The sequence below is a fragment of the Pan troglodytes genome, chromosome X (genome assembly GCF_028858775.2).
Source record: "Pan troglodytes isolate AG18354 chromosome X, NHGRI_mPanTro3-v2.0_pri, whole genome shotgun sequence".
In the NCBI taxonomy this organism is placed as follows: Eukaryota; Metazoa; Chordata; class Mammalia; order Primates; family Hominidae; genus Pan; species Pan troglodytes.
In genome coordinates, this window is record NC_072421.2 from 19,403,889 (window position 1) to 19,426,084 (window position 22,196).

A 22,196-nucleotide genomic window follows, 5' to 3' on the forward strand; every position below is an offset into this window, starting at 1 on the left:
TAGTGCTGCTGGGGACACTGGGTAGTAGCCTTGTTTTCCTCCGATGCAGTCATAGAAATCACATCAGACTGTGATGATTTGCAGGGTTTATGAACTTTCTTTGATGTTTGCTTTTTAAGAATTGAGCCATTTCTGACCTTATTGAATGACCTTTTGAGAACTAATGTTACGTGAACCTGACCCTCTTTTTCTTTAACCAGGTTGTGACTATATTTTCTGCTTCTAATTATTATGAAGAAGGCAGCAATCGAGGAGCTTACATCAAACTATGTTCTGGTACAACTCCTCGATTTTTCCAGTACCAAGTAACTAAAGCAACGTGCTTTCAGCCTCTTCGCCAAAGGTGTGTATACTATACCGAGAGTGCTGAGCACTGGTATCACGGACCCATTAGAACCAGTCCCACGTGACTAAGAGCAGCCACGTGAGTGAAGAGAGTCATTTATAGCTTACTCATTAGTATCAACAAAATGGAAATAGTTCCAGACACCAAGTGGTGAATGCACCCATATTTGAAACCAAAAGGAGCAATTTTAAATTCATACATCTTTTTAGATGGATAAAGCAGTCAGCCCTCAGAAACGTAACTGAATGTAAAGAAAAGAAGATCCCCACACCCACTCAGTCCCCCAACCTACAACCTTCTCTGACCCACAAACAGCTCTATCTGGTCTTGCCCCTTTCTCTTCTCTATCCAGAAGTGTATGTGACAAATAGTTGAGTGTCTCTCTCCATGTGATGGCATTTGTAGCTTATACTCCTTTTCTCCCTTTAACATTATCTTTCTAAGTGTTTTTTTGTTTTTTTTTTTTTTGTTTTTTTCATTTGTTTTTTGTTTTTTTGAGACGGAGTCTCGCTCTGCAGCCCAGGCTGGAGTGCAGTGGCGTGATCTCAGCTCCCTGCAACCTCTGCCTCCCAGGTTCAAGCTGTTCTCCTGCCTCAGCCTCCTGAGTAGCTGAGATTACAAGGGCCCGCCACAACACCTGGCTAACATTTTATATTTTTGGTAGAGACGGGGTTTCACCATGTTGGCCAGGCTGGTCTTGAACTCCTGACCTCATGTGATCTGCCTGCCTTGACCTCCCAAAGTACTGGGATTACAGGCATGAGCCACTGCGCCCGGTCTAAGATTTTTTACATTATAGAACTAACATGTTTGTTGTTAACAACTGAAAAAAAGCAAAGAAGAATAAAGAAAATGTTAACAACTTCTCTCCTTTCTCAATTATCCTTTTCCCCAGAGGTAACTAAAACTGGCAGTTTAGAATGGCCCCTTCCACCCTCTTCTTGCTCTTACAAAAATAGTCAAGCATTTATTCAGTCATTGAATTAAAAAAAACCTTTGAGTACCTGCCATGTGTCAGATACTATTCTAGGCATACATAATACAAGATAGGCTGAAGTCCCCTCATCAAACACATATCTCAGTGTGAAGAGAAAGACGATAAACAATGTACATACTTTTTTTTTTAAAGAAGGAGTCTTGCTCTGTTGCCCAGGCTGGAGTGCAGTGGCACGATCTTGGCTCACTGCAACCTCCACCTACTGGGTTCAAGTGATTCCCCTGTCTCAGCCTCCCGAGTAGCTGGGACTACGGGCATGCCCCACCACGCTGGGCTAATTTTTGTATTTTTAGTAGAGACAGGGTTTCACCTTGTTGGCCAAGCTGGTATTGAACTCCTGACTTCAGGTGATTTTCCCGCCTCGGCCTCCCAAAGTGCTGAGATTACAGGTGTGAGCTACCACGCCCAGCCTGTACGTACATTTTTTTTTTTTTTTTGAGACGGAGTCTTGCTCTGTTGCCAGGCTGGAGTGCAGTGGCGCGATCTCAGCTCACTGCAACCTCTGCCTCTTGGGTTCAAGCAATTCTCCTGCCTCAGCCTCCCAAGTAGCTGGGACTACAGGTGCACGCCACCACACCCAGCTAATTTTTGTTTTTTTGGTAGAGAGGGGGTTTCACCATGTTGGCTAGGATGGTCTCGATCTCTTGACCTTGTGATCCGCCCGCCTCAGCTTCCCAAAGTGCTGGGATTACAGTAGTGAGCCACCACGCCCGGCCGTACGTATATTTTTTTAAGAAAGAATCACACTGCACACTGTATTCTGCAACTGAATTTTTCCCCTAAAAATTTTATCGTGAACATCACCGCAAGTTAGTAAAGATAGACCTAACTCATTCTTTTTAGTACATACATATTATTCTGTAGTATACATGTACCATAACAGTTATGGAGCAACTAAATCTTATCCAATTGATAGACATCCAGATTGGTTCCAGGATTCTGCATTTAAAAACAATGCTATAACTAGCATTCCTATATATAAGGAACTCATACGACTCAACAGCAAAAAAAAAAAAAACCAAGTAATCCAATTTAAAAAATAGGCAAAGGACCTGAATAGACATTTTCCCAAAGACATACAAATGGCCAACAGGTATACGAAAAGATGCTCAACGTCACTAATTATCAGGGAAATGCAATGCACAGCCACAATGAGATAGATACCCTCTCTCACCGGTTAGAATGGCTGTTATCAAAAAGACAAAACCTAAGTGTTGACCAGGGAGTGTAGAAAAGGGAATGCTTGTACTCTGTTGATAGGAATATGGATTAGTACAGCCATTATAGAAAATGGTATAGAAGTTCCTCAAAACATTAAAAATAGAAGTACCATATGATCCAGCAATCCCACTACTGGGTATATATCCAAAGGAAATGAAATCAGTATCTTGAAGAGATATTTGCATTCCCATGCTCAGTGTGGCATTATTCACAATAGTCAAGATATGGTAACAACCCAAGTGTCTATCAAGACAGAAAAAGAAAGTGTGACTGATATACGTGTGTGGATTTATATATTATATATATATAGATATATCACATTATATCTATCTATCTATCTATCTATCTATCTATCTATCTATCTATCTAGTAATTCCTTGATATTTGTAGGGAATTGGTTCCAGGAGCCCTCTCAGATACCGAAATCCCTGGATGCTCAAGTCACTTATATAAAATAGCATGGTATTTGCATAAAACCTATGCACATCCTTCCATATACTTTAAGTCATCTCTAAATTACTTATAATACCAAATGCACTATAAACACTATGTCAATAGTTGTTATACTGTATTGTTTAGGGAATAATGACAAGAAGAAGTCTGTACATGTTAAGTACAGGCACAACCATCTGTTTTAAAAAAAATAAATTTGGCCAAGCGCAGTGGCTCACGCTTGTAGTCCCAGCACTTTGGGAGGCCGAGGCAGGAGGATCATTTGAGCCCAGGAGTTCGTGACTAGCTGAGCAACATGGTGAAACCCCATCTCTACATAAAATACAAAAATTAGCTGGACATGATGGCGCACACCTGTAATCCCAGCTACTCTGGAGGCTGAGGCAGGAGAATCACTTGAGCCTGGGAGGTCAAGGCTGCAGTGGGCCAAGACTGCACCACTGCACTCCAGGTTGGGCAATAAAGTGAGACCCTGTCTCAATTTAAAAAAAAACCCACTGAAGGGAAACCCATGCATACAGAGGGCTGATTGTACATGCACAATGGAATATTATTCCAACATAAAAAAGAAATCCTGACATTATGACAACATGGATAAACCTGGAGGGCATTTTGCTAAGTGAAATAAGTCAGACAAATACTGTATGACATCACTTATATGTGGAATCTAAAAAAGCTGAACTCATAGAAACAGAGAGTAGTATGGTGGTTGCCAGGGGCTGAGAGGTGGAGGATATCTGGAGATACAGGTATATCAAATCATCACATTGTATACCTTAAATATATACAATTTTATTTGCCAGTTATAAATATGTTATAGCTTTATGTCAATAAAGCTGGAAAAAATCCTGTGTGTGTGTGTGTGTGTGTGTGTGTGTGTGTGTGTGGACATATATCCATAAGTTTTAGTGGCTTTTTTAATGTAAGATTTTACAATGTGGAATTTATGGAATTTATATGTTTAAAATTTTAATAGCTACTTCAAAAGGGTTATAACATTGGACAATCTGAAAAACAACATACCATATTTATTTATAATTTCATTATAATTTTTGGATTTTTACCTTTGTTTAGAAAATTTCTTTCTCTGTCTCTGCCTCTCTCTGCACACACACACACACACACACACACACACACACACAAATTCTCAAATTTAACAGCTACGTTGAGATGTAATTTACATACCACAAAGTTTACCCATTTACAATTCAATGACAGTACGTTTAGAGTTTTGCAACTATCACCATTATCTAACTTTTGAACATTTTTGCCATCCTAAAAAGAAAACTCATACCCACTGAGCAGTCATTTCTCAGTCACCTCCTCCCATCACAGCCCTAGGCAACCACTAATCTATTTTCTGTCTCTATGGATTTGCCTATTCTCGGCATTTCATATAAATGAGATCACACAATATGTGGTCTTTTGTGGCTGGCCTCTTTCACTCAGCACAATGTTTTTGAGGTCATTCATGTTGTATTCTATATCAGTACTTCATTCCTTCTTATGGGTGAATAATATTCCATTGTATGGATAGACCACATTTTGTTTGTCCATTCATGAGTTGATAGATATTTAGGGTGTTTCCACTAGTTGGCTATTATAAACAATGGTGTTATGAACATTCATGGGCAAGTTTTTGTGTGTACATGTTTCATTTCTCTTGAGTAAATACTTGGTAATGGAATTGCTGGGTTATATGGTAACTCTGTGTTTAACATTTTGAGAAACTTGCAAACTTTTTTCCCAAGAAGCTAACCAGTTTACCATTTCCACCATCAGTGTGTGAGGATTCCAGGTTTTCTACATCATTGCCAACTCTTGTTATGATCTCTTTTTATTTATTTATTTTTTTGAGACAGAGTTTCACTCTTGTTGCCCCAGGCTGGAGTGCAGTGGCACAGTCTTGGCTCACTGCAACCTCCACCTCCTGGGTTAAAGTGATTCTCCTGCCTCAGCCTCCCGAGTAGCTGGGACTACAGGCATGCGCCACCATGCCCAGCTAATTTGTGTATGTTTAGTAGAGATGAGGTTTCTCCATGTTGGCCAGGCTGGTCTCAAACTCCTGACCTCAGGTGATTTGCCCGCCTCGGCCTCCCAAAGTGCTGGGATTACAGGTGTGAGCCACCGCGCCCAGCTTGATCTCTCTTTTTTCTTATTGTTCTCTTAGTGGTGTGAGGTAGAATCTCATTGTAGTGTTGCGTTGTATTTCCCTAATGATTAATGATGTCGAGGATCTTTCCATGTGCTTATTGGACATTTGTACATCTTCTTTAGAAATATTATATTTCAGGTACATTTTCCATTTTTAATTGTCACTCTTTATTTTTGCATTGCAAGAGTTCTTTATTCTATATACACATCACTTATTCAGTATATATATATATATATTTTTTGAGACAGGGTCTCACTTTGTTGCCCAGGCAAAGGCGATCATGGCTCACTGCAGCCTTGGCCTGCGGGGCTCAGTTGATCCTCCTGCCTCAGCCTCTGAAGTAGCTGGGGCTACAGGCACAAGCCAGCACACTTGGCTAATTTTTGTATTTTTGATGAGACGGGATTTCACCATGTTGCCCAGGCTGATCTTGAACTCCTGGGCTCAAGAGATCCACCTGCTTCAGCTTCCCAAAGTGCTGGGATTACAGGCGTGAGCCACCACGACTGGCCACTTGTTCAATATTTGATTTGCAAACATTCTCTCCCATTCTGTGGGATCTCTTATCCCTTTCTCTGTGGTATTATTTGTAGTGCAAACATTTTTCATTTTGATGAAATCCAATTTATGTGCTTTTTTGGTGGTGTTGTATCTAAGAAGGCATTGCCTAACTCAGAGTCATAAGGATTCATTCCTATGTTCTCTTCTAAGAGTTTTATAGGTTTAGCTCCTACATTTAGGTTTCTGATCCATTTTGAGTTAATTTTTGTGTATGGTGTGAAGGAAGGGTTCAGCTTTATTCTTTTACATGTGGATATCCAGTTGTCCCAGAACCATGACTCAAAGACTGTTCTTTCCTTCTTGGCACTCTTGTCAAAAATCAGTTGATCATAATGTAAGGGTTTGTTTCTGGCCTTTAAATTGTATTCTATTTGTCTATGTCTATGTCTATCCTAATGCTAGTACCACACTGTCCTAATTATTGTAACTTTACAAACTTACTACAGTTTTAAAACTGGTAAATGTGAGTTGAACTTTGCACTTCTTTTTAAAGATTGTTTTGGCTATTTTGGGTCCCTTGCATTTTCATGTAAATTTCAGAATCAGCTTGTCAATTTGCAAAAATACCAGCTGAGAATTTGATAGGGATTATGTTGAGTCTGTAGATCAATTTGAAGGCTATTATCATCTTAACAATATTAAGTTGTCCAATCCATGAACATGAAATATTGTTCTATTTAAATCTTCTTTAATTTCCTCCAATAATATTTTGAACTTTTCAGTGTACAAGTCTAGGACTTATTTTGCTAAATTTATTTCTAAATATTTTATTCCTTTTGCTGCTATAGTAAATGGAATTGTTTTTCTTTTCTTTCCTTTTCTCTTTTTATGGAGACAGGGTCTCACTCAGTCACCCAGGCTGGAGTGCAGTGATGTGATCATAGCTCACTGCACCCTCAAATTCCTGGGCCTTACATTAAAATTAGCGTGCACCACCACACCCGGCTAATTTTTTCAATTTTCTGTAGAGACAGGGTCGCACTATGTTGCCTAGGCTGGGTCTCAAACTCCTGGGCTCAAGTGATCCTCCAGTCTTGGCTTCCCAAAGTGCTGGGATTACAGATGTGAGCCACCACACTTGGCCTGTTTTCTTAATTATATTTTTAGATTCTTGATTTCTAGTGTATAGAAATACAATTGATTGGCCGGGCACGGTGGCTCATGCCTGTAATCCTAGCACTTTGAGAGGCTGAGGCGGGTGGATCACGAGGTCAGGAGATCAAGACCAGCCTGGCCAATATGGTGAAACCCTGTCTCTACTAAAAATACAAAAATTAGCTGGGTGTGATGGCACACGCCTGTAGTCCCAGCTACTCAGGAGGCTGAGGCAGAAGAATGGCTTGAACCCGAGAGGCGGAGGTTGCAGTGAGCCAACATCACGCCACTGCACTCCAGCCTGGGCCACGGAGCAAGACTCCGTCTCAAAAAAAAAAAAAAAAAAAAAAAAAAATTGATTTTTGGATATTGATCTTGTACAATCTTGATTAACTTGTTAGTTTTAATCTTTTTCTAGTAGAGTCATTGAGATTTTTTATAACCTAGATCATATCTGTTAATGGAGACAGTTTTACTTCTTTTCCAATCTGGATCCCTTGTATTTATTTTTCTTGTATAATCATCCTGGTTTTATTTTTCTTGTATAATCATCCTGGCTAAAACCTCCAGTACAGTGTTGAATAAAACTGGTGAGGGCAGATATACTTGTCTTATTTCTGATCTTAAGGGAATGCATTCACTCTTTGATAATTAAGTATAATGTTAGCTGTGTATTTTTATAGATGCCTCTCGTCAAGTGGAAGAAGTTTCTTTCTATGCCTAGTTTGGGTAGTGTTTTTATCATGAAAGAGTGTTGAATTTCATCAGATAAATTTTTTCTGCATGCATTGAGATGATCATGTGATTTTTGTGATTTTTTAAAATTTCAACTTTTATTTTCGATTCAAGGAGTACATGTGCAGATTTGTTACATGGGTATATTGTGTGATGCTGGGGTTTGATGTATGAGTGATTTCATCACCCAGGTAGTGAGCATAATACCCGATACTTAGTTGTTCAGCCCTTGCCCTCCTTTCTGCCTCCCCCTCTAGTAGTTCCCAGTGTCTATTTTTCCCATCTTTATGTCCATGTGTACCCAATGGTGAGCTCCCACTTAAAAGTGAGAACATATGGCATTTGGTTTTCTGTTCCTATGTTGATTCACTTAGGATAATGGCTTCCAGCTGCATCCATGTTGCTGCAAAAGAAATGATTTTGGTTTTTTTATGGTTGTATACTATTTCATGGTGTATATGTATTGCATTTTCATTATCCAATCCACCATTGATGGACACCTAGGTTGATTCCGTGTTTTTGCTATTAGGAATAGTTCTATGATGAACATACAACTGCATGTGTTTTTGGTACAATGATTTATTTTCCTTTGGGTATATACCTAGTAATGGGATTGCTGGGTCCAAATGGGAGTTCCATTTTTAGCTCTTTGAGAAATCTCCAAAGTGCTTTCTACAGTGACTGAACTAGTTTGCATTTACACCAGCGGTGTATAAGCATTCCCTTTTCTCTGCAGCCTTGCCAATATTTATTATTTTTTGACTTCTGAATAATAGCCATTCTGACTGGTGTGAGATGGTATCTCATTGTGGTTTTGATTTGCATTTCTCTGAAGTTCAGTGATGTTGAGCATTTTTTCATGTTGGTTGGCCGCTTATAGGTCTTGTTTTGAGAAGTGTTTGTTCATATCCTTTGCCCGCTTTTTAATGGGGCTATTTGTTTTTTGCTTGTTGAATAGTTTAAGTTCCTTATAAATTCTGGATATTAGACCTTTGTTGCATACACAGTTTGTGAAGATTTTCTTCCAATCTTTAGGTTGCCTGCTTACTCTGTTGATATTTTCTTTTGCTGTGCAGAAGTTCTTTAGTTTAATTAGTTCTCATTTGTCAATGTTTGTTTTTGTTACAATTGCTCTTGAGGACTTAGTCATAAATTATTTGCTAAGGCTGATGTCCAGAAGGGTATGTCCTAGGTTTTCTTCTAGGATTTTTATAGTTTGAGGTCTTACATTTATTAATAAGTCTAATCCATCTTGAGTTAATTTTTGCATATGGTGATAGGTAGAGGTCCAGTTTCATTCTTCTGCATATGAATAGCCAGTTATCCCCGTGTCATTTATTGAATAGGGAGTCCTTTCCCCATTGTTTATTTGTCCTGTGTTAATATGGTATATTACATTGGTTGATTTCAGCTATTAGACAAAGCTTGCATTCCTAGAATAAATCCCACTTACCCATGGTGTATAATCCTTTTTATATGTTTCTGGATGCCATTTGCTAGTATTTTGTTGAGGATTTTGTGTCTATATTCATAAGAGATACTGGTCTGTAGTTTTCTTGTGATCTTTATCTGGTTTTTGTATCAAGGTAATACTAGCTTCTAAGTGGGCAGTATTCCCACCTCTTCTTTTTGGAAGAGTTTGTGAGTGATTGGCATTAATTCTTCCTTAAATGTTTCATAGAATTCACCAGTGAAGCCATCTGGCTCTGGGCTTGTCTTTGCGAATCATTTGATTACTTAGTCTTTTTACTTGTTACAGGCATGTTCAGTTTTTTAATTTCTTCCTAGTCAGTTTTGATCGTTTGTGTCATTCTAGCAATTTGTCCTTTTCATCTATGTTATCTAATTTGTTGGTCTACAATTGTTCTTAGTATTTCTTTATAATCTTTCTTACTTTTGTAAGGTCAGTAGTGATGTCCCCTCTCACTCTTGATTTTAGAAATTTGAGTCTTTTTTCTTTTTTTTCTTGGACATTCTAAAAGTTTGACAATTTAGTTTCAAAGAACCAATTTTTAGTTTTGTTGATTTTTCTTTATTATCTTTCCATTCTCTATTTCATTTCTTACTGCTCTATTCTTTATTATTTCCTTTTATCTGCTTATGTTGGGTTCAGTTTACTCTTTTTTCCAGTTTTTAATTTTTTTATTTTTTTTTTTGAGATGGAGTTTTGCTCTTGTTGCCCAGGCTGGAGTGCAATGGCGTGATCTCGGTTCACTGCAACCTCTGCCTCCCAGGTTCAAGCGATTCTCCTGCCTCAGCCTCCCAAGTAGCTGGGATTACAGGCATGAGCCACCACATCCAGCCTTTTTCCAATCTTTTAAAGTGGAAGATTATGTTACTGATTCAAGATCTTTTTTCTTTTTTTAATATAGGCATCTATAGCTATAAATTTTTATCTAAGCACTACTTCATATGTTTTGGTATGTTGTATTTTCATTTTCACTCATCTTAAAGTATTTTCTGACTTCTCCTGTGATTTCTTCTTTGACCTATTGGCTAAGATTTTGTTGTTTAATTTTCTCATATTTGTGACTTGCCCAAATTTCTTCTGTTGTTAATTTTTAATTTATTTATTTTCCCAAATTACTTTATTAATTTATTTCTTTCAATAAATCCTAAATTTTCTTTAAAGTAAAGATACTTTGATCTTAATCCTTTTAAATCTATTAAGGCTTATATTATGGCCTAGCATCGAGTCTATTGTGGAGAATGTTCCACATGTACTATAGAAGAATGTAATTCTCTTGTTGTTGGGTGGAGTGTTTTATACATATCTGTGAGGTCTAGTTGGTTTGAGTGCTGTTCAAGACTTCTCTTTCCATGTTGATTTTCCACCTAGTTGTTTCATCCATTACTGAAAGTCGACTATCGAAGTCTCAATATTATTGTTGAATTGTCTATGTCTCCCTTCAGTTCTGTCCGTTTTTGCTTCATGTAGTTTTGAGCTCTGTTGTTAGGTTCTCATGTGTTTATAATTGCTTCATCTTCTTGATGGACTGTTTTATCATTATAAAATACCCCTCTTTGTCTCTGGTAACAATTTTTGTCTTAAAGTCCATTTTGTCTGCTATTGGTATGCCACTCTAGCTCTCAGGCTTGCCGTTTGCATGGAATTTCCTTTTTGTCTTTTTCCTTTTAAACTCTTTGTATTTTTGAAACTAAAGTGTGTCTCCTATTAACAACATATAGTTAGATCTTGTTTTGTTGCTTTTATCCAGTTTCACAATCTCTGCCTTTTGATTATTTAATCCATTCTCATATGATGTTATTATTGATATGCCTGGATTTACATCTATCATTTTGCCATATATGTGTGTGTGTGTGTACATGCACAAAAAATACAAAGAGGAACAAAACAGTAATTATATGTATGTGTGTGACTATTTTGTTCCTCTGTTCCTCCTTTATTTGAAAATTTATTTTTGTAAATGGTCTGAGGTAGAGGTTGAAGTCTAGGTTGTTAGCTAACTATCCTAGCACTCTTTTTAAAAATTGTCCTCTTCTACTGAATTGCAATACCTCTGTATTATATATATTATTCCCATACATAGTTTGATATATTTATGAATTTTTCTTTTGAGACGGAGTCTGGCTCCATTGCCCAGGCTGGAGTGCAATGGTGCAATCTCAGCTCACTGCAACCTCCGCCTCCTGGGTTCAAGCAATTCTCCTGCCTCAGCCTCCCAAGTAGCTGGGACTACAGGCACGTGCCACCATGCCCAGCTAATTTTTGTATTTTTAGTAGAGACGGGGTTTCACAATTTTGGCCAGGATGGTTTCGATCTCTTGACTTTGTCATCCACCCGCCTCGGCCTCCCAAAGTGTTGGGATTACAGGTGTGAGCCACCACACCCGGCCTTTGTTTATGAAATTTCTATTATGTTCTACTCATGTATCAGTCTTCTCTTGTGTCAATATCTGTTGTTTTAGCTCAGTGATTTAATGATAAATTTCAATATCTGGTATAGTAAGTTCCTCTTTATTTTCCTTCTTTTCAAATGATTGTTCATGTGAGTTTTGACATTCAAAAGAAAATACTATTTGTAATCCTTTTAAAACTTCATGAAATGCATGTGTGCATGCACACACACATACATATACATATGCATATATTTACCATCTAGTAGCGATATGTGAGAATCTGGGCAATTCATTTAAAGTAAAAATTCATAAATAGTAATATTGCACATTAAAATGAAACACAACAGGATGATTTATGTTACTTTTACCTAATTATTGTTTTCTTTGCAGAGTGGATACTATGGAAAACAGCGCCATCAAGATATTAAGAGAGAGAGTGATTTCACGAAAAAGTGACCTTACTCGTGCTTTCCAACTTCAAGACCATAGAAAATCAGGTAACAAATTTGCATAACATTTACCATTTCTTAACACACCAAGTTACATACAGATCACTTTTCATTTTCCTTGCTTCCTTAGGATTTCAGTTCTCCATTTTTACTAAGAAGGAAGAATAGAGATAAAAATAAAATATAATCCATTATTTGCTCAAAAAAGGCATATTTCTCCCTTTTAGCAAGCTATTTTCAACTTGGAAAACTAACAACAACCCTGAATTAAACTTTTTTTTTTTTTTTTGAGACAGAGTCTTGTTCTGTTGCCCAGGCTGGAGTGCAGTGGCACGATCTCAGCTCACTATGACCTCCACCTCCTGGGTTTAAGCAATTCTCCTGCCTCAGCCTCCTAAGTAGCTAGGATTATAGGCATACACCACCACGCCCAGCTAATTTTTGTATTTTTAGTAGAGATGGGGTTTCACCATGTTGTTCAGGCTGGTCTTAAACTCCTGACCTCATGATCCGTCCGCCTTGGCCTTCCAAAGTGCTGGGATTACAGGCGTGAGCCACCCGGCCCTAAACCTCTATTCTGATAGTATGCTAGACTAGATGTTCTGGAGGGCCTTCTTGTTAACAAACAGCTAGATTTTGGAGGATGTAGAATGTTAATGCATTTACCAGCCTCACAGTCACGTGAATCTTCCAGCTGCATCTTCACTTTCCGTGAAAGATGATTTGAAACCACATGTGGGAGCATGGAGCAACAAGAAAGCACAAAAGACTAGATTTTCCTGGGGCCCAATGCTGATATTGGTATAGCAATCAATTCTGAGACTAAATTATAATATAGTAGGAAGATGGAAAAGCTGAATTTGAGACTTCCATCATCATGCTTGGACCCTCAAAGTGGCTAAAGTTGTCCTAAGTCTGTAATGCTCCCTGACTCCTGGCAAGCAAATGCAAATTTATCTTTGAGGGAAGCATCCCTAATTTTGGCCACTCACGTATCCAGAGATTAAGATCAACTCACATAAGCTCACAATCAAAAATTACCAAACAAACAAGGATACAAACTACCATGAGTGAGAGTCAGCAGAAACAACAATTATTTCCCCGAGGACATCAAATATTGGAATTATCAAATAAATATGTTCAAAGGAAATATGGAACCAGAAACATGCATTTGGGAATGATTTGAAGAAAAACCAAAGAGATAGAAAATATGCTTGTTAAAAAAAGAAAAAGCATAATGAATGGGTTAAACGGAAGATTAGACGCTACTCAAGAAAGAATTAGTTTAGGAGTTATAAACAGGCCAGGCGCAGTGGCTCATGCCTGTAATCCCAGCACCTTGGGAGATTGAGGCGGGCAGATCACATGAGGTCAGGAGTTTGAAACCAGCCTGGCCAACATGGTGAAACCCCACCTCTACTAAAAATACAAAAAAAAACCAAAAAATTAGCCGGCCATGGTGGCAGGCACCTGTAATCCCAGTTACTTGGGAGGCTGAGACAGGAGAATTGCTTGAACCCAGGAGGCAGAGGTTGCAGTGACCCGAGACCGCACCATTGCACTCCAGCCTGGGTGACAAGAGTGAAACTCTGTCTCAAACAAACAAAAAAAGAGTTATGAACAATAAAATGAGAAGTTGAACATACACCTACTCAGAGTACTGGGAGGAGAGAATAGAATGTAAGAGACCATATATTTGACATGGTAATGGCTAAGACATTTCCAGAATTGATAAAAGACTCAAATTCATAAAGAGGAACAGTGATTCTCAAGTAGAATAAATGAAGTTAAATCCACACCTACACACATTTGTTGTGAAACTCCAGAGCACCAGTAGCAAAGAAAAAATCTTTAAAAAGCAGGCAGAGAGGAAACACATATTGCTACAAAGAGATAACAATTAGACTGATAGATTTCTCAACAGTTGCAAAATTAGACCATAGAATCATATACACAAAACATTGGAAATTAAATTTGGAAAAACATATACCATGAAAACACTAACAAAAACAAAGCTAAGACAGCTTTATTAGTATCAGGCAAAGTAGACTCTAAGGAAGTATATATTACTAGAAATAAAAAAGGACATTTCATAATGATAAAATATTAATTATGCCAATTGAATCCATTCTAAATGTGTATGTACTTATTCATATAGCTTCAAAACTATTCAAAACAAAAATTGACAGAATAAAAAGTAGAAGTAGAAAAATCTACCACGATAGAGGGAGGTTTTAATACTCCTCTCTCAGGAACTAAAAGAACAAACAGATAAAAGATTAGCAGACTCTTTTTTTTTTTTTTGAGATGGAGTCTTGCTCTGTCGCCCAGGCTGGAGTGCAGTAGCGTGATCTCGGCTCACTGCAACCTCCGCCTCCCGGGTTCAAGCAATTCTCCTGCCTCAGCCTCCCGAGTAGCTGGGACTACAGGTGTGTGCCACCACGCCCAGCTAATTTTTTGTATTTTTAGTAGAGGTGGGGTTTCACTGTGTTAGCCAGAATGGTGTTGATCTCCTGACCTCGTGATCCACCCGCCTTGGCCTCCCAAAGTGCTGGGATTACAGGCGTGAGCCACCGCGCCTGGCCAGCAAACTTTTTTCTTAAAAGACTACACAGAACTCTGTACCCAAATTTCAGAATGCATGTTCTTATCAAGCACAAATGGACCATTTACAAAAAGTGACCACACACTGGAACATAAAGTGAATCTCAATAGGTTTTGAAGAATTGGAAACATTACAGAATAAAGTCTCTGACATATACAACTCAGTAACATAAGATAGTAATAAAATCACCCTTTGGCTTGGAAATGAGAAATATAGAAATAATCCTTGGCTCCAGCCAGACGTGGTGGCTCATGCCTGTAATCCCAGCATTTTGGGAGGCCGAGGAGGGTGGATCACGAGGTCAGGAGATGGAGACCATCCTGGCTAACACAGTGAAACCCCGTCTCTACTAAAAATACAAAAAATTAGCCAGGCGTGGTGGCGGGCGCCTGTAGTCCCAGCTACTCGGGAGGCTGAGGCAGGAGAATGGCATGAACCCAGGAGGCGCAGCTTGCAGTGAGCCGAGATTGCGCCACTGCACTCCAGACTGGGAGAGAGAGCGAGACTCTGTCTCAAAAAAAAAAAAAAAAGAAATAATCCTTGGCTCAAAGAGAATCACAATGGAAATTAGATTGCTGAAACTGAATGACAATGAAAATACAATGTATTAGAATTTATGGGATGCAAATTAGAGAGGCATTGATGATAACCTTAAATGTAAAAGATATGATTAACAAAGTAAAAAAAAAAAATTTTGTTTTTGTTTTGTTTTGTTTTGAGATGGAGTCTCCCTCTGTCACCCAGGCTGGAGTGCAGTGGCACGATCTTGTCTCATTGCAACCTCTGCCTACCAGGTTAAAGCAATTCTTCTGCTTCAGCCTCCCCAAGTAGCTGGGACTACAGGCATATGCCACCACGCCCAGCTAATTATTTTTGTATTTTTAGTAGAGACAAGGTTTCATCATGTTAGCCAGGCTGGTCTGCAACTCTTGGCCTTAGGTGATCCACCTGCCTTGGCCTCCCAAAGTGCTGTGATTACAGGCATGAGCCACTGTGCCCGGCCAAAAAATGGTTCTTTGAGGGAACTGTTGAAGTTGACGAAACCATGGCGCGAGAGAGAGAGAGAGAGAGAGAGAGAGAGAAAACAAATAACCAGTGCAAGTGTAGGGAGGAGCTGCTGTCTAAGGCTGAGAGAGAGGACCCAAGGAAGGAAAAACTTGGAAGGGACCCCCTACTCCCAATCAAGAGATGAGATCAAGCCCTCATTGGTGAGGATGTGGCTATGGTCCGCTGGATAGGGCAGAAGTTCACTGAGGTGCCTCAAGTTACAGTTGGGTCTCCGGCTGGTGGGCCAGGACTGGAGAGGATGGAGCCACCCACTGAGGTGCCAGCAAGACTCTCTTTGGGCTGTGCACCACCGCGTCTCCCACACACTAATGGCGAGGAAGCCATGGGCTGTGGTGTCAGTGAAATTTACTAGAAGGTGGGTGCCACTACATTTTCCACACATGCTAACCATGCGGTGCTGTAGAAACAAGAAGCAAGGCACACCAGAACCAGAAAGAAAAGCTTTTTCTTTTGCTATCCTTTGCAGTGTTCTTCCTGCACTGTCTACTAACAGAGACTAACGTTATACAAGCTGCCAAAGAGGAAATGATTACAGGGTCCAGCTCTAGTATCACAAAACGTGCAAAAAAAAAAAAAAAAAAAAAAATGACTAGTTTTGGAGCTAAGTGGGAATAAATTGATAGCTGGGGTAGCCAGCAATTAGCTTTTAGATAACAAAAATCTTAAAAGATACCATTCACAATAGATAATCAAGTACTGTGGGAGAAACCTAATGAATGAGGTATGAGATTTCTTTTTTTTTTTTTGAGACGGAGTCTTGCTCTGTCGCCCAGGCTGGAGTGCAGTGGCGCGATCTTGGCTCACTGCAAGCTCTGCCTCCTGGGTCCATGCCATTCTCCTGCCTCAGCCTCCCAAGTAGCTGGGACTACAGGCGCCCGCCACCATGCCTGGCTAATTTTTTGTATTTTTAGTAGAGACGGGGGAGGTATGAGATTTCTAAGATATTATTAAGATAAATCAAAGGGGACTGAAATAAATGGGTGGGTATTACTGTGTTCAAGGACTATAAGGGTTGAAGTTGTCAAGGTACAAATTCCTCCCAAATTGAGCTATAGTTTCAATGCAATCTCAGTCAAAATCCCAAGGTGGGGATTTTTCAGTAGATCTTGAGAATCTGTATCTAAAAGTCATATGGAATTACAAAAGGCCCCAAATAGCCAAGATGTTCCTGAAGAAAAAGAATAAGGTGGGAAGACTTTCCCTATTATATATCAAGATCTATTATAAAAGTACAGTAATTAGAATGGCATGCAATTGGCACAAGAATACCCATATAGACAATGGAAGCAAGTAGAGAATCCTGAAACATATTCATGCATATATAGACACTTGAAGGTCCCACTGCTGAGCAGTGGGCAAAGGAGTCTTTTCAATAAACGATGCTGGGCCAAATGGATATCTGTATAAAAATAGAAACAGCCTATATGTAATAAAGATATTTGTGTTTTGAAAAATTACATATATTAGGAGGAAAAGAATATTAGTTGTGAAATGACAGGTGAATAATACATCTTTTATTCTTTGTATTCTTTTGTGTTTTTCAAATCTTCTATAATAAGCAAACCTAGGCCGCACATAGTGGCTCACACCTGTAATCCCAGCACTTTGGGAGGCTGAGGTGGGCAGATGACTTGAGGTCAGGAGTTCAAGACCAGCCTGGCCAACATGGTGAAACTCTATCTCTACTAAAAGTACAAAAAAATCAGCCGGGTATGGTGGCGTACACCTGTAATCCCAGATACTTGGGAGGCTGAGGCAGGAGAATCACTTGAACTTGAACCCAGGAGGCGGAGGTTGCAGTGAGCTGAGATGGCACCACTGCACTCCAGCCTGGGTGAAAAGAGCCAGACTCCTTCTCAAAAAAAAAATAAATAAATAAATAAGCATACCTTACTTTGTTAATCAAAAAAAGGAAAAAAAAATCTAACACCTAAAGTCTGATTTCTTACAGGTGACAGGAAGGACACGATCTGTGGAACACTGAAGATATCCTTGAGTTAGTTCTCCTTCAGGGCTGCAGGGCCTGGGAGGATAAATTATGAGGGAGAGCAGCTGGCCCCATGCTGCCCTGGCTCTCCCAAGGAGGTTGCATTCTTTAAAATCATATTTTAACAAATCATTTGGGCTTTGTTATTGTTGTTGTTAGGAAAACTTTCTGTGAGCCAGTGGGCTTTTTGCATGGAGAACATTTTGGGGCTGAACTTACCATGGAGATCCCTCAGTTCGAATCTGGTAAACATAGACCAAAATGGAAACGTTGAATACATGTCCAGCTTCCAGAATATCCGCATTGAAAAACCTGTACAAGAGGCAAGTGAAACATAGCCCCAGCTAAAACCTGGCCAGGGTGAAACATAACTTAGTCCTTTGAAAAGCTGGGAGTGGCCGGGCACAGTGGCTCACGCCTGTAATCCCAGCACTTTCGGAGGCCAAGGCGGGCAGATCCCGAGGTCAGGAGTTCGAGACCAGCCTGACCAACATGGTGAAACCCCGTCTCTACTAAAAATACAATTATCAGCCAGGTGTGGTGGTGCCCACCTGTAATCCCAGCTACTCAAGAGGCTGAGGCAGGAGAATTGCTTGAACCCAGGAGGCGGAGGTTGCAGCGAGCCAGGATCGCACCATTGCACTCCAGCCTGGGTGACAGAGCGAGACTCCGTCTCAAAAAAAGAGAAGCTGGGAGTGGGATAATCTAATAGATGGAGTGGCAGTCTTAGGAAAAGCCGAAGGGGAATCTCCCAGGTACACTGCGGTCTGTTCAGCAAATTTGTGTGTTCCCAGGATAAGCAAAAAGAAAAAAGAAAAAGCTTCCACAAGCAAGTCCACATCAAATACTGGATTTTTTTTTGTAAGTGCTGTCTAGCAGAAGGGGAGATATGACATCCATGCTTTTTGTTTGTTTTTTGAGGTGGAGTCTCGCTCTGTTGCCCAGGCTGGAGTGCAGTGGTGCAATCTCGGCTCACTGCAACCTCTGCCTGCCACGCTCAAGTGACTCTCCTGTCTCAGCTTCCCAAGTAGCTGAGATTACAGGCGCCTGCCACCATACCCAGCTAATTTTTATATTTTTAGTGGAGATGGGGTTTCACCATGTTGACCAGGCTGGTCTTGAACTCTTGACCTCAAGTGATCTGCCCACCTCGGCCTCCCAAAGTGCTGGGATTACAGGCATGAGCCCCTGTGCCTGGCCTGACATCCATGCTTTTATACAACATACCATTTCCAATACTTAATGTATTGCTTGTTAAGCCTGAGTGTACAGACTTGCTGACATGACCCAGAATATGTCTGAAAGAGTTTTGAAATGTAGAATCTTTTCTTAGAATGTGAATATCAGGGAGATTTATCGGATCCCCATACTTATTAGTTAACAATTCATCAGCAGTTAAATATGACATTGAGCTGAAAAGGAGCTGGTTGGAGCTAGAACTTGGGTGATCATTTGCAGCGAAGATGAGACGTTAAGAGCAGAGAGAAGGGAAGTAAAGGTAGGTTAGAGACTAAAATATCCCCAGGAAGGAGGCTTTTGACGTCACTTCAGAGGCAGTTTACCATGGTGACTAAGATCACAGGCCTTGGCTTCAGGCAGCCGAGATTTAAATCCCACTCACCAGCTCTGCGACCCTTGGGAAAGTTCCTTTATCTCCCTGTTTTCAAATTTGTAAAATGGACATAATAATAGTTCTGTTCTTGTTCATTCTTGTTGTAGAGGACCGAATGAAATAATCCACATAAAGTTCTCTGTAAATGGTGGCTGTGTTAGTTACTGCTGCCTTATTCATTTTGGCCCTGTCCCCTGAGGATCACAGACTGAATGAAGAGGGTGGGGCCTCCAAGGGAAGGCTGGCCTTCTCAGATTTCTGTCTAAATCACATCATTTCAATTGTTGATGATGTTTTCTGTTTGTTACATTTGCTAAAAGCGATTAGTGTCATGAATTCAATATGTTCTAACACTTAGAAAATCTTTATTTTAGGCTCATTCTACTCTAGTTGAAACTCTGTACAGATACAGATCTGACCTGGAAATCATATTTAATGCCATTGACACTGATCACTCAGGTAAATAAATGAACTTGGATGAGTCCATTTAAAAAGCGTATGTGTGTGTGTATGTTGGAGATACAAAATGAGTACACTTTGATTGAGCCCTGTAATTAATATGGTTTGACACCTTCATTGGTAAGATGGAGGCCTGCTTATGCATACTGTTAAATGAAAATTGTAGGAGCCCATTGTTTTGGACTAAGCTCCTTCACCAGGCCCCAACAGACTAGACTAAAAGTCAAAATGGGGTAGCAGTAGTAGAAAGCAAAGGCTAATCTGGTTCTCTGAAATCAGAACTCTGATTTTATCTATTTTGTTCTTCATCTAACATGATGAAACTTGAGGGGAAAAAGAAACTCATTTAATATTATTGTTATTTCAGTTTGGCTGCAGACTCTGTATTCAAGACCATAGAGTCCTACAGAAACCTATGTAGCCATCAGTCAAACTGAAATAACTTTTTATAAATCACCAGCACAAATGAAAAGATGATTTACTATCCATTTCAGTATCTTAGTTACTCATGGCCATAAAAATCATTCCTAGAAATCTGATTCTGTTTTGGGGAGTAAGGGCTATGAAAAGTCATTTTCTGCTTTTTTTTTTTTTTTTTTTTTTTTTTTTGCGACAGAGTTTTGCTCTTGTTGCCCAGGCTAGAGTGCAATGGCGGGATCTCAGCTCACCACAACCTCTGCCTCCCGGGTTCAAGCAATTCTCCTGCCTCAGCCTCCTGAGTAGCTGGGATTACAGGCATGCACCACCACACCCTGATAATTTTTATTTTTAGTAGAGATGGGGTTCTCCATGTTGGTCAGGCTGGTCTCGAACTCCCGACCTCAGATGACCTGCCCACCTCAGCCTCCCAAAGTGCTGGGATTACAGGCGTGAGCCACTGCGCCCGGCCTTCTGCCTTTAGCTTTGATGCACAATTACTTATTTTCAAATTTTTAAAAACTCATCAGATAATCCCCTAATGCAGAGACCTTTGAACACCGAAAAAAAAAAAATCAATGATCAACACATTAAAGTAAATGATTGCCTATGAAAAAGGCAGCACCGTTGTTTGTAATCCTCTTATTGACTCCCACGGTATCTTCTCCCTCTGCTTTGATGTCATCCTCCTCTCTGCCCTCCTTCCATGCACCTCACCTTTCTATTTTAGGTCTTGTAATTTCTATACCACATTTAGTCCCATAGTCCACAACCCCGTCCCCATTTCTTCACTGTTTGCTCATTCTGGCTTTAGAATAAGTTCAGGATCCCTTGGTAGTTGAAAGTGAGATATTGTTTCTTACATTTATGATCTTACTCTTCCATATCCTTCAGTATCTTCATGATTAGGCAGTTTAGTGAGTTTCTAACTGGGGCTATTTAATCAGTGTGGGTTCCCCAACCCTTGCCTTAGGTGGGTCTTAAAATGAACACTCACAACCTTCTCCTATATTCTTTTAGGCCTGATCTCCATGGAAGAATTTCGTGCCATGTGGAAACTTTTTAGTTCTCACTACAATGTTCATATTGATGATTCCCAAGTCAATAAGCTTGCCAACATAATGGACTTGAACAAAGATGGAAGCATTGACTTTAATGAGTTTTTAAAGGCTTTCTATGTAGTGCATAGATATGAAGACTTGATGAAACCTGATGTCCCCAACCTTGGCTAAACACAAATGAGAGCTTCCCTCAGGCTCCCTGAAACAGCTAGGCCCAAATCACAAGTACAGTCCTTTCCAACACCCCTGAAATTCATAGTCAGTAGCAGAGAAAAGCAGATCCCAATTCATCCCACAAACAGATGCATAGTATGGGTTTTGGAAGTCCCTAGCAAGCTGTTATTGGTAAGATTAGGTTAAATGTCAGTAATAGGATTTGGTTTCAGCATTAGTACCTACATATTGCCAGTGAGAAACTGGGTTGGACCTAGTGGTGTTCTCGTGAGTGCCACCTAACCAGGAGGCCACAGCGGTTTGAAAACATCCTGAAAGGAACTCATACAGCACAAGAGAAAACTACTAAGCTTGACATCTGTGAGTGACTGAGGGAGACAGGAGGAATACCAGGTTATTCATGGAATAAAGTCTTTCCATCTTTAAACTGTGATCTTCTTTGGAGATTTTATAAGCCAGTGATCCTCAATTAAGGGATCCACCCTTCCGGGATGAGAACCATATTGGATTCTTGGGGGGAATCTGTGGGAGTGTATTGTTTGAAAAAGCGTATTTTTGTGTGTGTGTATGTTGGAGATACAAAGTGAATACACTTGGATTGAGCCCTATAATTAATATGGTTTGACACCTTCATTGGTAAGATGGGGCCTTGCTTATGCATACTGTTAAATGAAAATTGTAGGAGCCCATTGTTTTGGACTAAGCTCCTTCACCAGGCCCCAACAGACTAGACTAAAAGTCAAAATGGGGTCACCCATGCTGAGGTCCTGTGTCATCTCAGGCCAGCTTCAATTGGCATAATAATGAAGTTCCCTCTGCCTTACAACAAAAAGTAACCTGATGTTAACCAATCAATTATTTGTTTATTGTTATTTCCCTGCTGTCTTACAAGGAAGGTAACTTTGAAACAACCAGTCTGCTTTTTGTCCTTTGGTTCTGC

The 22,196-nt window shown here is 39.8% G+C and overlaps 1 protein-coding gene across 5 annotated transcripts in view; it reads left to right on the top strand.

Moving 5' to 3' along the window:
- The window catches only part of PPEF1 (protein phosphatase with EF-hand domain 1), a 152,179-nt gene extending 130,496 nt beyond the window's left edge, over positions 1-21,683 (top strand). For all 5 annotated transcript variants that reach the window (XM_054676256.2, XM_054676257.2, XM_024353137.3 and 2 more), the window contains 5 exons: positions 201-343; positions 11,815-11,921; positions 17,693-17,856; positions 19,520-19,604; positions 21,042-21,683. In XM_054676256.2, the coding sequence (XP_054532231.1) occupies positions 201-343; positions 11,815-11,921; positions 17,693-17,856; positions 19,520-19,604; positions 21,042-21,253 (711 nt within the window). In that variant the 3' untranslated portion in view covers positions 21,254-21,683. The remainder of the gene's footprint in view (positions 1-200; positions 344-11,814; positions 11,922-17,692; positions 17,857-19,519; positions 19,605-21,041) is intronic.
- The last annotated feature ends 513 nt before the right edge of the window (positions 21,684-22,196 follow it).